The sequence below is a fragment of the Dermochelys coriacea genome, chromosome 1, assembly GCF_009764565.3.
Source record: "Dermochelys coriacea isolate rDerCor1 chromosome 1, rDerCor1.pri.v4, whole genome shotgun sequence".
In the NCBI taxonomy this organism is placed as follows: domain Eukaryota; kingdom Metazoa; phylum Chordata; order Testudines; family Dermochelyidae; genus Dermochelys; species Dermochelys coriacea.
The window spans coordinates 25,306,476-25,321,821 of record NC_050068.2 but is presented as its reverse complement, the minus strand read 5'-3'; the positions used below and the strand labels follow the sequence as shown (position 1 = coordinate 25,321,821).

Genomic DNA, 15,346 nt, shown 5'->3' with positions numbered 1-15,346 from the left:
AAAACAAAATTAGATAATTTCATGGAGGACAGGTCCACCAGTGGCTATTAGCCAAGATGGTCAGGGATGCAACCCCATGCTCTAGATGTCACTAAACATCTGACTACCAGAAGCTGGGACTGGGCAACAGCTTGATAATTGTCCTGGTCTGTTCTTTACCTCTGAAATCTGGCACTGGCTACTGTCAGATGACAGGATACTGGGCGAGATGGACCATGGGTCTGAACCAGCATGGCCGTTCTTATGTTCTAATGTTCTCATGTAATAGCACGACTCCAAGGCATTAAGAAAATCCATCAAATAAAATTGCAAGAGTTGGTAGCACTGGAGCTGACAGAAATAAATCATTCCTCACTCCTCTGTACCTTTCTAGGTATTTTAGAAGAGTGAACAGCTGTTAGTGAAAGGGGAAGCAGGAAGGCAGAGCACCCAGTTTCTTTGCTTCTCTAACAGCTGGGCTGAAAGGTTCTTGTGAAATTGACAAGACACTTCCAGGTGGGCAGCCGGGAAACTGAACATATCTGTTTCAGTTCTCCTAAAATGATCTTTTTCTTGAAATCTCTTTTTGCAAAAAAATTTGGCATTTTGTCCTGGTTTGTGATAATTTTTTATTAAATGCCAAATTTTTCATGGGAAGGGATTTCTATTTTCTGGCCAGCTCTATTCCTGACCTCTTTTCATCAGGGCTGGTCAATACTGAGAAGGGAGTGGGGAAAAGGGTACCATTAAATTGATTCTGTGCCAGCAGAAGCCCCTCTTTGTTCAATTGAGGGCAATATACTCTCCATCATCAAGATTAAATCTTATGGCCTACAGCAAAAGCAGAGTCCTAGGGTCATGGCTTCATGGTTTCATTCAAGTGTGGGGACAGCAGATGTCCCCAAAGGACTAGTGAACAGGTGATACCTGCAAGAATCACATTTCTCATGAACTCAGAGGTGGTGTACAACTTCAGACTTTTATAAATTATCGCATTGCCTTCAGCAATGATGAATTAAGTGGAGAAAAAACAAAACCCGTTCCTATCTTGTTCCTCGCTTAGCCTTCCTAGAAGTTAATCAATCTAATAGTACCTTCATACTCACACTCCAATAATATATCAAGTAAATCAATATTCCTTCCTCACAACTACCGCTGCCACTTTGCTTGGATCATAGCTGGAGTGCACTAAAATAGATCTTTACTGGCATAAAACGTGGTGGTTGCAGCCTGGATGAAGGGACAACGTGGTAAGTGGGAACAGTACATTAAAACGAATAGTGTCTCACTCACGAATTTGCATGGATCTCTGTAACTTGACATCATCCACTCCCCCACCAAACATCCTTTAATTTATGTGGAAACCTTTAAGGCCTTCTTGGGTTTCTTAAATTCTTTCTTTTACCTCCATCAAAACTTATCTATAACACAAAACATGTGAATTTTAAATCATAATGACAGGTTTCAGAGTAGCAGCCGTGTTAGTCTGTATTCGCAAAAAAGAAAAGGAGTACTTGTGGCACCTTATAGACCAACACATTTATTTGAGCATAAGCATCCGATGAAGTGAGCTGTAGCTCACGAAAACTTATGCTCAAATAAATCTGTTAGCCTCTAAGGTGCCACAAGTACTCCTTTTCTTAAATCATAATGGTTTTGTTTCTCTTACTACACTATAACATATAGTGTGCAGGGCCATGGGGTGAAGGAAGTCATAATAGTTTATCAGAATTTAATAAATGTTCAGCACTACTACTGAAGAAACTGAAGCTGTTATGCAGTCTTCAGCATTGATCATATTACTGAAACAAAATTTTTTGGTATTTTTACAATATCTTTTACCACTTCTGACTGTGTAATGCACCAAATGACAGAAAGAGATAAAGGAAGAACAAGTGCTGTTGAATAAAAGGAAATATGGTTCCATTAAGCATGTTGAAGATCAGCTGTTTTGTAGTAAACCACTGCGTGTTGGGGGAGGGGGGTGAGTGGGAAGGATTCTTTTATTATTTTTTTTAAATGAAGCAAAGGGATTTATAGATGCATTCCCCCCCCCCACACACTTCTTCCAGAAAATATTTTTGCAAGTAACATTAAAACTAGGGCTGTTGATTAATCACAGTTAACTCGCAAAAATTAATAGTGATTAAAAAATTAATTGCAATTAATTGCAGTTTTATTCGCACTGTTAAATAATAGAATACCAATTGAAATTTATTAACTATTTAGGATGTTTTTCTACATTTTCAAATACATGGATTTCAATTATAACATAGAATACAAAGTGTACAGTACTCACTTTATATTATTCTCATTGCAAATATCTGCATTGTAAAAATGATAAACAATAGAAATAATATTTTTCAATTCACCTCATACAAGTACGTAGTGCAATCTCTTTATCGTGAAAGCGCAACTTACAAATGTAGATTTTTTTTAGTTACATAAATGCACTCAAACAAAACAATGCAAAACTTTCGAGCCTACAAGTCCACTCAGTCCTATTTATTGTTCAGCTGAACGCTAAGAGAAATAAGTTTGTTTACATTTATGGGAGATAATTTACAATGTCAGCTGAAAGGGAGAACAGAGGTTTGCATGGCACTTTTGTAGCCAGCATTGCAAGGTATTTATGTGCCAGATATGCAAAACATTTGTATGCCTCTTCATGCTTTGGCCACCATTCCAGAGGATATGCTTCCACGCTGATGACGCTGTTCAAAAAATATTGTGTTAATTAAATTTGTGACTGAACTCCTTAAGGAAGAATTGTATGTCTCCTGCACTGTGTTTTACCCACATTCTGCCATATATTTAATGTTATAGCAGTCTTGGGTGATGATCCAACATGTTGTTCATTTTAAGAACACTTTTACTGCAAAATCTGACAAAACGCAAAGAAGGTACCAATGTGAGATTTCTAAAGATAGCGCCAGCATTTGACCCAAGGTTTAAGAATCTGAACTGCCCTCCAAAATCTGATCAGGATGAGGTGTGGAGCATGCTTTCAGAAGTTTTAAAAGAGCAAGACTAGTGTGTGAAAAGTACAGAACCTGAACCACCAAAAAAGAAAATCAACCTTCTGCTCGTGGCATCTGACTCAGATGATGAAAATGAACATGCGTTGGTCTGCACTTCTTTGGATCGTTATTGAGCGGAAGCCATTATCAGCATGGACACTCGTCCTCTGGAATGGTGATTAAAGCATGAAAGGACATATGAATCTTTAACGCATCTGGTACATAAATATCTTGCAACACTGGCTACAACACCAGTTCTCACTTTCTGGTGACATTGTAAATAAGAAGCAGGCAGCATTATCTCCTGCAAATGTAAACAAACTTATTTGCCTGAACGATTGGCTGAACAAGAAGTAGGACTGAGTGGACTTGTAGGCTCTAAAGTTTTACATTGTTTTATTTTTGAGTGCAGTTATTTTTTGTACATAATTCTACATATGTATGTTCAACTTTCATGATAAAGAGATTGCAATACAGTACTTGTATTAAGCTAACTGAAAAACACTATTTCTTTTATTTTTATAGTGCAAATATTTATAATAAAAATAAATATTAAGTGAGCACTGTACACTTTGTATTCTGCGTTGTAATTGAAATCAATGTATTTGAAAATTTGGGAAACATCCAAAAATATTTATATAAATAGTATTGTATTAGTGTTTACTTGCACAATTAATCGTGATTTTTTTTATTTGTGAGATTAATCACGATGTTTTTAATCACTTGACAGCCCTAATTAAAACCTAGGTGGTTCTATGCCTACAGTGTAATGTCCTGGGACTTCTGAGAACTCTCAGAAGATTATATTAATATTATATATGAGATTTTTTGACTTAGCACATGGGCTTTACTTTGTTAAATAAACAAAGGTGAGTAACATTATTCAGCTCTTTTTATCACTTGTAAGTTTGAAAATTCAAACTTTTGAATATGATAAAAATACCTCACATGAATTTATAAGAGAATTATAGAATGTGAATATATGGAACACTATTCAGTATTTCCTATATTATAAATTCTCATCTCTAACATTATTTCACACTCTATAAAAGAAAACAATCTTTATAATTTTAATTCCTATTTCTACATATGAAAATATAACTTCCAGAAAAAAACTAGTTAATGAGTTGATTATATATCATACAGGAAATGATAGTTATTGCTATATCTTATATAGCCAGTTACTATAGTATCTGAGTACCTCACAATGTTTAATGTACTTGTCCTCACAAGACACTGGTGATTTAGGGAATCCCTGATTTACAGATGGAAAACCGAGGCACAGAGAAGATAATTGATTTGCCCAAGGTCATACAGGAAGCTTATGGCAGAGCAGGGACTTCAGCCAAGCCCACCCACAACCTACTATTTATTATTATTTTTCATTAGTAGTATTACTGTAGTACCTAGGGGTCCCAGTCACAGACCAGGACCATGTTATACTAGGCACTGTACAAACATAAGAACAAAAAGACAGTCCTTGCCCCAAGAAGCTTACCAAGACCAGTGTTCTATCCACTGGGCCATGCTTCCTCTCTATTAAACCATGGGTCTAGGTGGACACCCACTATAAAGCACAATTTTCATTGTGGGCAACTGTTTTGGTTTTGTTTCTTGGTTCTTTCTTTTGGTTATTTATCAAGCATTTTAATAACATACTATTTGATATCTAAATCAAATCACAGAGGCTGCGTAAGTGATTGCACTGGTATGTAACATGACATGTCTGGCCCACAGAGATTATGGTTATATTTAGGATTGGGATAAAGAACTAGCCAATATATGTACAAAATGTATTTTGCTAGCTACAAGCTTGTATCAAATGCTTCTGTTTAACTGTCACTGAAGGCTCTGGAGATAAATCAAAAAGTACAAACTGGAAGTACTGTAAATGGCGACGGTTAAACAGCTCATAATTCTTGAAGTTTGAGACTTTGATCATCTTTTCAAATAAGGGCGGAGAGCTCCCAAACTATATATGAGTCATCCAAGCAAAACCAGACATTTCTGATAACAGTAAGATAAAAAAAGCAAAAAATAAATCTGCCATGACATTTTTTTGCATTATAAAGAAGCAAATAACATTACAAACCTAATTTTTTCATTTTCTCTACAGTTCACCTTTAATCTTGGAGTCCCTCTACATTCCAATGATGTATACTTCATCCTATCACTATAAGATGCATGCTTCATGCACACTTCACTCTCATGCTGAGTTAGGAGTCAAGACACTAACTAGTCCATACCTCTCAACTGTACCTCATTTTGAGGGACATCTCTCCTTTTAGTCCCAAAGTGGTCTATGCTCCATACAAATTCATCCCCTTACTTGTATTGTTTGAAATTACTGACATCAGAAATAAAGAAATGTAGAATTGAGGTTAGACAGTCATTGACAGGAAAGGAAGGAATCCCACAGCACAAGTTTTCTGCCTGAATAATTTGTGCCTTCCCCTCATTTTGGGTCTTTGCTACACATTATGTTCCACATTTAGGCATGGGTAGGTTGAGAGGTATGAACTGCATTTAGAAGAAAGAAAGAAAAAAAAAGAAAAAGAAACAGAAAAAGAAAATAATCCGCAGTATTCTACAGTAATATTCACAAAAACTGCAGAATCACTAAGATGTAAGATGAAGTCCTCTGGACCATTGTTGTATAATACAAATCTGTGCGGTCAACATCTGCGCCTAGCTCCCATCTGATATGGAAACCCTCAGTTCCGGGACAGAATCTTGATTCAACATGAACATGAAGACCAGAAGAAGAAATGCTACTATTCTAAGTATTAAACATTCAAATCTCTTCAAATCAAGTGGAAACATGCTTCAAAATATTCGTCAAATGCCAAATCATTTAACTTGGCTCCCATATGATGTTCTTTTAATTTAGTTATTCTGCAATATTGCACAAATTCCACAAACAAATGAAAAACTTGCACAGAAAGAATGCGATATTGTACCTGAGTGGTTGCAACATTTGTTCCATCGGTGACCTCCACACTCATGTTATATATTGACCTCTGCTCTGCATCCAAGGGCTTTGCAATGACAATAGTGCCCACACCCTTCTCAGCGTCGAAAGAACTATCGAAATTCCCTCCTAATCGTCCACAAAAACACAATTCAATTAGCTATCTCTGGAAACTTTCCATAGAAAATGTATCTGGGGTAGGTGTATCTGTTTATTGACAACCATGTTTAGGGCCTTCTTTACACATAACCCAGTGAATTTTAGTGAAACTTTTTGTTCTAAAATAATTTATATTTCAAAGCAGAGTTTTGTACACTGTAAAACAGATGTTATAAAAATGCCCTGAAAACAAAACCTTCAACAATATATTTAAGTGAAGCATTATTAACTGAGTTTATAAAAAGATTTTAGAGGTTATAAACCCACAAGAGATGTTCCTGTAATGAACAAGCATAAGTTGTGGTTTAAGAAATTCATTTTAAGGGGGTTCAATTCTGCAGATTTTATGTCAAGGGGTGCAAGGACTAGACTGGGCTTTTAAAATGAGTACGGCTTATTACATGGAAAAAAATGCAAATAGAGAAATGTAATGCTAATTTCAAGGACATGTAAATATTTGTCAGGAGAGGTCAAATAATTTGTCTCTCTCAGAAATAATTAAACCATGTTGACAGGGAAGACACCAAAAAAAACACAAATCAAAATAAACCTCTAAAACTTCTCTCTGCATTTTACATCAGAATTGTTCCAAATACACAATTGTCCTGCCAAACCAAATTACCTACAGCAGTGCAAAAAATATTCCAGCAGCTCATAAAGTAGGGAAAAAAAATCAACAAAAGAATAAGGGAAAGCCATAAACAACCAAAGATTAAAGGGTTACCAAGAATATTCTACCACAGCTACAGTTCATAAGTTAGAACTGCTCATTGTGCAAAAAGTAGGATTGCATTAACTGCTGCTGTGCTTCCCCCCCTCCCGCCCCGTGCGATCAGATATCCCGATTTTATAGGGACAGTTCCGATATTCGGGGCTTTGTCTTAAATAGGTGCCTATAACCCCCCCCCCCCCCCAGTTTGCCTTCTGGTCACCCTACTCAGCTATAAAGAGGAGTTTATTATAATTCCAACTCTGAGATTTTCTGGAGCATGAGGAGGAGGAATAAGACTAGACGGGGAGAGAACTCTTGCGCTATTTTAATTAAATATCAGTACCATTCCGGGAGCTATATTTTCTAAGGGCCTGATCCTGCAAGTGCCTTTGATTCCCATTGATTTCAGGGGGTGTTTAAAATGTTTCAGGAGGTGCTTAGTCTCTATAGGGATCAGGTCTATAGTTGAGAGATTTCATTCCATTGATTTTGGTTTTGCCCAGTAATTGTATTGAATGGCTACTTTATTATGGTGAAACCGTAACCATTTTTGGGGGGGTTGGGGGCTACCTTTACTCCTTGCTCTCACACCCTGATACACAAACTATACCAAAAAGAACAGGGAGGGGAGCAGGCAAGGCCTCACCCTGACCTGCAACAGCTAGATGCACAGTGTGGGAGTTTGCGGCACCATCCGAAGCTATTGGGCAGTCATCGAACTCCCTCTGCACACTGGGAGATCCAGAGGAACCTGTCTCCTGCAATGCCCCACCAGTGAGCTGAGCCTATCAAGCACAATATGGCCCTCCATTAAAACACTGCAATTTGATCTGCTGTGATTTACAAAGAAGGAAAGCACTCTTATTCCCCACTCCCTTTCTGCACAACCAAACACTTACTGTTCCCAGTGGTTATATATACTTAACACTTTTTAATTGCTAGTGAAAGCATAATTGTCCTTGACATTTAATTAAAGTTATGAAGATACCAAATTATTTGAAAACTATAAGATCATATGTTTGGAGGTATTTTTAAGTTAACCTAAAAAAAAAGAGAGGTCATCTCCCAATTAATGTTTTTAATTGGTTTACTTGGGAAATACTGCATGAAAAATAAATCAACTCCAGGAAAAAAAATCATTTGAAGAAGCGAGTTTGCAGATGGTTGCAAGGAAACCTGGGCTGAAACAAAGATAGCCTTGGGACAGTCTGCACTTTTCAAAGAGAATGTTTCACACTGATAACCATGAGAAATAAAATGAAAGTCTTTAATACAAAATGCTTAATAACTATCTTATCGAGCAATCAAAAATCGTATGTTATCAGCACACACTTCCAAGGAAACTCTGCCTTTAAAACTTCCAAGAAGTTAAAACTGAGAGATTAGCAATACAAGTTTTTAAATGCCCTTTCCTTGCTTGCCAAGTATAGTGTTTAGGATGAGGACAATGCAGATTGTTCAACACTGTGCCACAAACACCACCCATCTGTCCTTGCTCTATGAGTCACAGAAAACTTTGACTAACTCCATAATCTCTTTCTAAAATTAATAAACTTAATTCAATTGGATTAATAGTATAGGCTCTCATATGGCCTTCCAAAATTATATTCATGATATATTTCTCTCCCTCTCTCTCTTTCTCCTGTCCCTCCCACCAGTCAGCAGGGGCTGGGCTGTGTTTATTTTTCATGGTTCAGTTTTGTATTAAATAGTGTTACTGAGGAAAGGCTAGGTCAAAGAACTGGATCTGCATTTTAGGGTGAGGTTTGCTATCAGCCCAATCTCCATTGGGATTGAGGGCCATATTTATGGGTAGTTTGTATTTTGCATCAGCTGTGGACAACAGAGAATTTATCACTTGATTATTTCATTTAGGGGAATGACCTCTCACTCAGTCTGATATATTTGCATTGTGCCTTTCTTCTAGCATACACACCAGAGGCAAGTCAAACTTGTGTCTCAGAGTTCCAGGGTTTAGCCGCACTGCAAACAATCCCTCACCAGGTGAGTGTTTCCAAAAGCATATTGAAATGCTGACACCTTACTAGTAAATTAGCTATAAATTCTTAATTGTAACAGTGTGTACAAATGTATTCACTACATACATGGACTCCAAGGAGGCAATGATAGAAGCACCCAAAGGAATTTCCTCAAGTGGGACAGAATAGGGAACAAGTGTTTCCCAGAAACCAAATCATAATAAGGTTTTGCTTCTGGAACCTGCCTCTCCCCAGTCCGAGACTTCAGAGATGTAGAAAGCAATGCAGAAAAAATACTAGGAAAGGACGGATAAAGTACGACAGAAAGAAAGAGAATTCTTGCCTTCCCTACAAATTAGTGGAATTAAATTATTTTGTGACCAGTGCTTGGACCTACTTCCTTCCAAAGGATGCTTTCAGAGGATGGCTACTTTGAATTTCAGCAAAGTAACTGTTAGTAGCAAATCCAAGGCTGTGATTCTCCTGAAAAGCTGAGTAAGGGGCAGAAAATAAGGTGTGTGTGTGGGGATGGGGGGCGGGAATCAAGAAATACAGTACACAGTTCTCATAGCAGATGATTCAAAAGAGGCTGGGGAATCATGTTTTTGGCACTCAATGAAAATTGGTGCAATGTGGTTTGCATAGAAAAAAGTTTACATTATTATTAGCCAGGGATCCTGAAATTACTGGAATTTAAGCACAATGGGGTAGGAAGGTCCTGCTCTAGTTTTAAAGATGCCTGTCCTTTTAAAGGCCTACATCAAGAGTAGGAAGAAGTGATGGAGAGAGACCTATTGGGAAAGTGTAAGAGGGGTTTTGTGAAACATGCTACTCAAGCAACAATCAGCACCGTGCAGCTCAGCTAATGCAGCGAAAGTAGCACACTAATTATCGTACCACTCCCACGACCAGTGCAAAGGGGTGAAAGAGACAGAGACAGAGAGAGGGCTCAGTTTACATGGGAACAAAAATAATTTCAACTGTTTTGGAGCTTCTATTCCATTGAAAATGAGTTTCTTATCAAACAGTGATTAAATATAACAAAAACTGAGAAAATGGGCTCTTGTGTTCAGGGCCTTCACAATGTAGTGCTGTGGGCTGTGTGTGACCTGACAGATAAATTGAATATATGCTGAAAACAGAAATCGGGTTTGACTTTTCAACCATTATTGATTAGAAGGGCCCAAATAGAAGGCAGCCTCCTATGTGAGGAGGTGAATTCCAAATTAAACAAAGAGGCAAGTAGATATCTGAAAAAAATAATGAAGGGAAACGATTACACTGGGAGATTCTGGTCCTCGTTTATTTTATGAAGCCAATAAACCTAAAGGTTGAACTCCAAACTCTGGGTTAAATCAGGCACTTCCATAAGCATGCAGGGCTCCCGTTGACTTTACTGTGGGATGTTCATGGAGATGCAAGTGCAAAATTCGATCAGGGCAAGGTTGCTGCCATCTTTTAGTGTGGCTCACAAACAGCTGTCTGGAGCCATCAGTCCCTCCGAGCTTCCCGTACGGTAACTGACACTGATCAGAAGCAGCTAAATTAATCTAAACATAAATACTAGATTGTAATCTCTTTGTGGCAGAGACCATATTTTTGTTCTTTGTTTGCACAGCACCAAGCACATTGGGGTCCTGGTTCATGCCTGCTGCTACGAGGCACTACTGCAGTAGAAATACTACTACTAAAGTAGATGGCCACAGACGCAGACTAGGGAATCGACCCTGCAACATACTGAGAAGTGCCGAGTGCCCAGAATACCTAGTAAAGTCAATGGAAATTAGGTGATCAACACCTCTTGGTACCGGCTAACATCAAACCCTAGAGCCTTTATGGACAATGTTGGTTTGTTGGTTGGTTTTTGTTTTTTGTTTTTTTGGGGGGGAAGGAATAAACTAAAACCTATTTTAAAAAGTATTTAAGCTATTCTAGCTGTAAGTACTGTATTAAATTACCAACTACGGGCTCTAATTATCATGCATGCTCTTCATCAGCCATCTCTTTGAGGGGGCAAACATGTTGAGCATCATTACGAGGAGGTGCTGGAACAGGAATAATTACAATGATGCGTAAGAATGTAGCTGGAAAGCAGCAGCCTTCTCTCAGGCTTAAAGTTGAGAGCATTATAATGAGTGGTGGGATTCACTGAGCAAAAGACAAAACAGGATGAAGGGCAGAGAAGTCCAACAAGAAGTTTGAGTTCAAAAAGTGACAAAGTCAATGTGGGGGGGGAGGGCCTCCCCCGGGAAGATAGTTAGGGTCAGCAAGAGAAAAGGTATGTAAACATGATGCTAATATAAACTGCTCATACTGTGCTAAAACTATTGAAGAATGCAAGGGAAGACATCAGGAGATGTGTTTTGCTCTTCTCAAAGGGCTACCCAGAATGCAAGAGCGCAACAGCATTGGGTTTAGTTTTAATGATGTTTGGCATCTCAGAAACCCAGCTACAGATAGAAGAGGAAATGCAACAGTTTCCCTTCCTGATCTGCACAAATTAAGGACAGAAAGGTTACGGAGCTGTTAAGTGAGTTGCCCAAAGTCACACAAATAAATCAGTGGCAGAGCTGGGAACAGACCTCAGGAATGCCGACTCTTAGTTCCCAGCTGCTAAGCAATACTCCTTCTTCCCTCTTTTTCTGATATCCACAGACCTACTGCATTTGCCTTTGCATTTAAAATACCACCACTGTCATGCCCTCTCCTGCCTTTTACCAACCATGCTTGCTTTCCTTTCCCCCACCCTTTATAAGCAAAGTTATGGAAGGCAAATTAGGCAATTTTGTGCTTGAAATCTCACATCTAAACTGATTTCACTTTTTCAGCCTGCATTCAAGTGGACCATTTTGGTGGCTCCACTTGCAACCACCATGCTGATGCTGCTTGTGCCTAATTTTTTTTCCATTTCCCATTTTAAACGGACAGCATTGAACAGTAAAACCTTTGAATTTTTTTTGGTTAAATTGTGAAAATCCGTGAATAAAGGGCTAATAATTGGATATGATAAAAGCTGTCATAGAAAAGAATGTATCCAGTCCATCCTGTCACAGGCGCTTATGAAAGGTGTCATATAATTTGCTTCAAAGAACTTGTAAAAAAAAGAAAAGAAAAAAAAAGGCAGCTTGGATAGTTGTACTTTAGCAAATGTGTTTGCACTAAGGGTACCTTCTGTTGAACAGTTCTGCCCACAAGCTGTCTGTAGAATATAGAACATCTCTCGAGCATGCTTGCCACCTTGAAGCAGGGCAGTCGGAAGCAGAAAAAAAAGAACAGAATGCAGAAAAAAAGGTGAAGAAAAGAGAAATGAGGGACAGCAAGTCTAATACCATAAATACATTTAGAAATGAGATTAGCAAAGTATGACAATAGAATTTAAATGACAGACAACATCAAGATTGCAGTAAATAACATACTATGAAAAAAAAAAACAATCCAGCCATACAGCGCTTTCTTTTCAGCTTAGCTAAGGAGTCATAACAAAAGCATGAGTATTATTATTATTATATTGTTAAATTAGGCATTTTCATTTCAGCATGTCACATTTTTAATTTGGGTAATAATTCACTGTTAGTTTTCTCACTCTCAAAACCACACATCCTGAGATGTTTCTCTTGATACCTATTCACAGCACTGAGTTCAAACTTACCGACTACATCAAACCACAAAGGTATGTTAGCGGGTTGCACAGAGACCACTCCCACAATTTCTGTCACTTTATCGCTTTCCATGACAGTGAAGTTGTAGAAGGGCTCATCAAAAGTCAGTGATACGGGTGAGGGTATGGGTTTCTTAATCCACTCAATATGGAGGCGCGCAGTTGAAGACTTCTGGGGTCGTCCATTGTCCACTGCTTTTATCTGTTACGCATAGAGAGAACACATACGGTGGCTTAACATGCTGTTCTGTCAATGCATCTTGAGTTTACTACTGCCACCAGAGTAAAGTTGGGTTTATTTCTGGGGAAATTTTCAACAAAAATGAAAATTCATTTTTTGTCAAAATTTTTCATGTAGAAGTTTGATCTTTCAGTGAAAATCAAAATGTTCTGATTTGGACATGCTGCTGGCCTCATGGGAGTTGTATTCTGAGGACCTCATGCTCCCTTTTGGTGCAGGCTCCCTGGCTGGACTACAACCCCCAGCATGCACCACAGTTATTCCTCCTGGTGAGGGAAGTGGTTGCATCATGAGAGCCCCTGGTCATGGTGAATCATGGGGAACATAGCACAGCCAGGGAGAACAACGGGGACATGAGGAAACTGAACTGCAACCCTTCATGAGGAACTGTAACAGGATATCTGGCTCAAAATATTTCAGTTTTCAGTCTAAATATGTAAGTTTTCCATAGTTTCATAGGGTCTGAAGGGACCACTTGTGTATCTAAGGCCAATAAATTTCACTCAAAATCAAAAATTTCTGCACTTTTCACTCATTTAGTTGAAAACTCAATTTTGCACTATTTTTTTTTTAACTAACTAAGTAACTAACTTAGTTGCATCCGACGAAGTGGGTATTCACCCACAAAAGCTCATGCTCCAATACGTCTGTTAGTCTATAAGGTGCCATAGGACTCTTTGCTGCTCTAACTAACTAAAGTGACCTGCCAAATACCTGAGATAGAATTTAAGTCTAAAGGGATTGTTACTGCTTCTTGGTCTTCTCTGCAGTTCTGAGACAGCAAGGATAAAATAAAATTATGTCAGGGGTTTGAAACAATCCTTGCTATGCAGAAAGGATACAAACCACTACAACTGGCACTGTCAAATAACACCATCAATATTGTAGGGATGCGTGAACTCACAAAACAAATATTGAATACAGAGGGCTTTCAGCATGGTAGATGCTGATGATGACTTCAATATCCTATATAGGCTCTTTTCACCCATTGCTTAACTCCATAGATTTTACAACTGCTGCAGTTTTTGTGAGATATTGGGCAATAATATTTTGTCATTCAAACAGGGGAAAATAGCAAGATGGTATTCACACTAGTGAGATGTGAAGGTCTATATCTGCTTGCCATGCCAGTATTAAAAAGATATGCTATAAGCAACAGACAAGTAAGAAGCTCAGCTTTCTAACAGTACATGACAGATGTTTCTAGTCAAATAATTCACATTTTTCACCTGTTATTGGTGCCTGTCTACCAGTGCTTTATTGATACTGGTCCAGAATTGGACTAGTGTAATTTTCATTATCTTCTCTAGAAGACTTTTCTAAAATGTAATAGGCTTTCACTGTCAGGAAGTTTGACCTGGGTTCTATTCCTGGCTTTGCCACTAAGCTACTGGGTGACCTTTGGGAAGTCACTTCACAACTCTATGCCTCATTTTCCACATCTGTAAAATGGAGATCATGATATTTACCTTTGCATGTTGAGACCTGCTGATGAGAAGCATTATATAAGAGGTAAGTATTATTATTAATAATCTTCCCAAAATTTCCCTTAATTTCACCCCATTACTCCTATTTCCAGTCTAAATAATTCCTAGATCTTGTGTTTACACTGTTGTTATTATTTTCATCGTTATTTGTATTACTGGAGTCCTACTCGGAGATTCCAACTGAGATAGCAGACCTACTTTGGCAGGCACTGTACAAACACAAATATGATCCATGACGTGACACATATGTGGACCAGTGGCCTTTTTTGCTATCGCACTTGGACTGCAAAACTATTAACTTTTCAATATGCTATATCCTTCAGTCTCTTACAGTACTATGTTTTGGATTATTTCAACCCATTTTCCAGAATGATTACTTTCTTCCTGTGTTTCAGTTTCTCTAGATCTATTTATGTTGCTTCTCTGCCCTCAGTGTTCACAATTCCTCCCAACTTAGTGTTAATTCTTCTTATTATTTATATTATACTATCAATGTGCATGGTGTGTGATAAGCATGATCCTTGCCTGGAATAGTTTACAATCTAGGGGCTTGTCTATATCAAGAGTTAGTGCGTGGCAAGCTGGGGTGTAAATCTACAGCACTCTAGCCTGCTATGTGCTAACTGGCTGCATGGTCCCTCTGGCCATGTGCTAAAAGTTCCATAGTTCACTTTGATCTACTGCTGTTTCAGCATGCAGTAGGTCAAAACATACTGCAGAACTTTTAGCGAGAGGCAGCAGGGTTCACATGGTGACTTACTGTGCAGCACCCTATAGGGCTAGCCCATTGATTTACAGTGCAGCTTACAGCACAGTAACTGTCCAGATAGACAAGCCCTATGTGTACAAAAAGACATGGGATGACAAACATCTGGGTAAGAGAAGGGAGGATGGGGGTTACAAATACCATTTCATGTGGGTACGTTGGTCAGTTATGTCAACATCCAGAGAGTCTGGCTAGTTTTTCTTTATTTTAGTGTGTTTTCCAGTTACACACTATAGGAGATATTTATAAATATGTATGACTATAGCATGAACTAATGTGATTAACACACTTTTTAAAAGGCTGGAAATATTTGCCTGAAACACCTTATCGTGTTAGCCAGTGTTGATCTTGCTGGGAAATAGATAAAGGGGGTC

At 38.3% G+C, this 15,346-nt stretch overlaps 1 protein-coding gene across 9 annotated transcripts in view; it reads right to left on the bottom strand.

Moving 5' to 3' along the window:
* Positions 1-15,346, bottom strand: part of FAT3 (FAT atypical cadherin 3) — a 576,249-nt gene that overhangs the window by 143,197 nt on the left and 417,706 nt on the right. For 5 of the 9 annotated variants that reach the window (XM_038409118.2, XM_038409148.2, XM_038409169.2 and 2 more), the window contains exons 6-8: positions 12,470-12,680; positions 11,989-12,057; positions 5,960-6,099 (exon numbers count right to left, since the gene is read on the bottom strand). In XM_038409118.2, coding sequence (XP_038265046.1) covers positions 5,960-6,099; positions 11,989-12,057; positions 12,470-12,680 — 420 coding nt within the window. Of the gene's footprint in view, positions 1-5,959; positions 6,100-11,483; positions 12,058-12,469; positions 12,681-15,346 lie in introns of those variants that run through there. The other 4 variants (XM_043504135.1, XM_038409158.2, XM_038409179.2 and 1 more) reach the window with 2 other exon arrangements.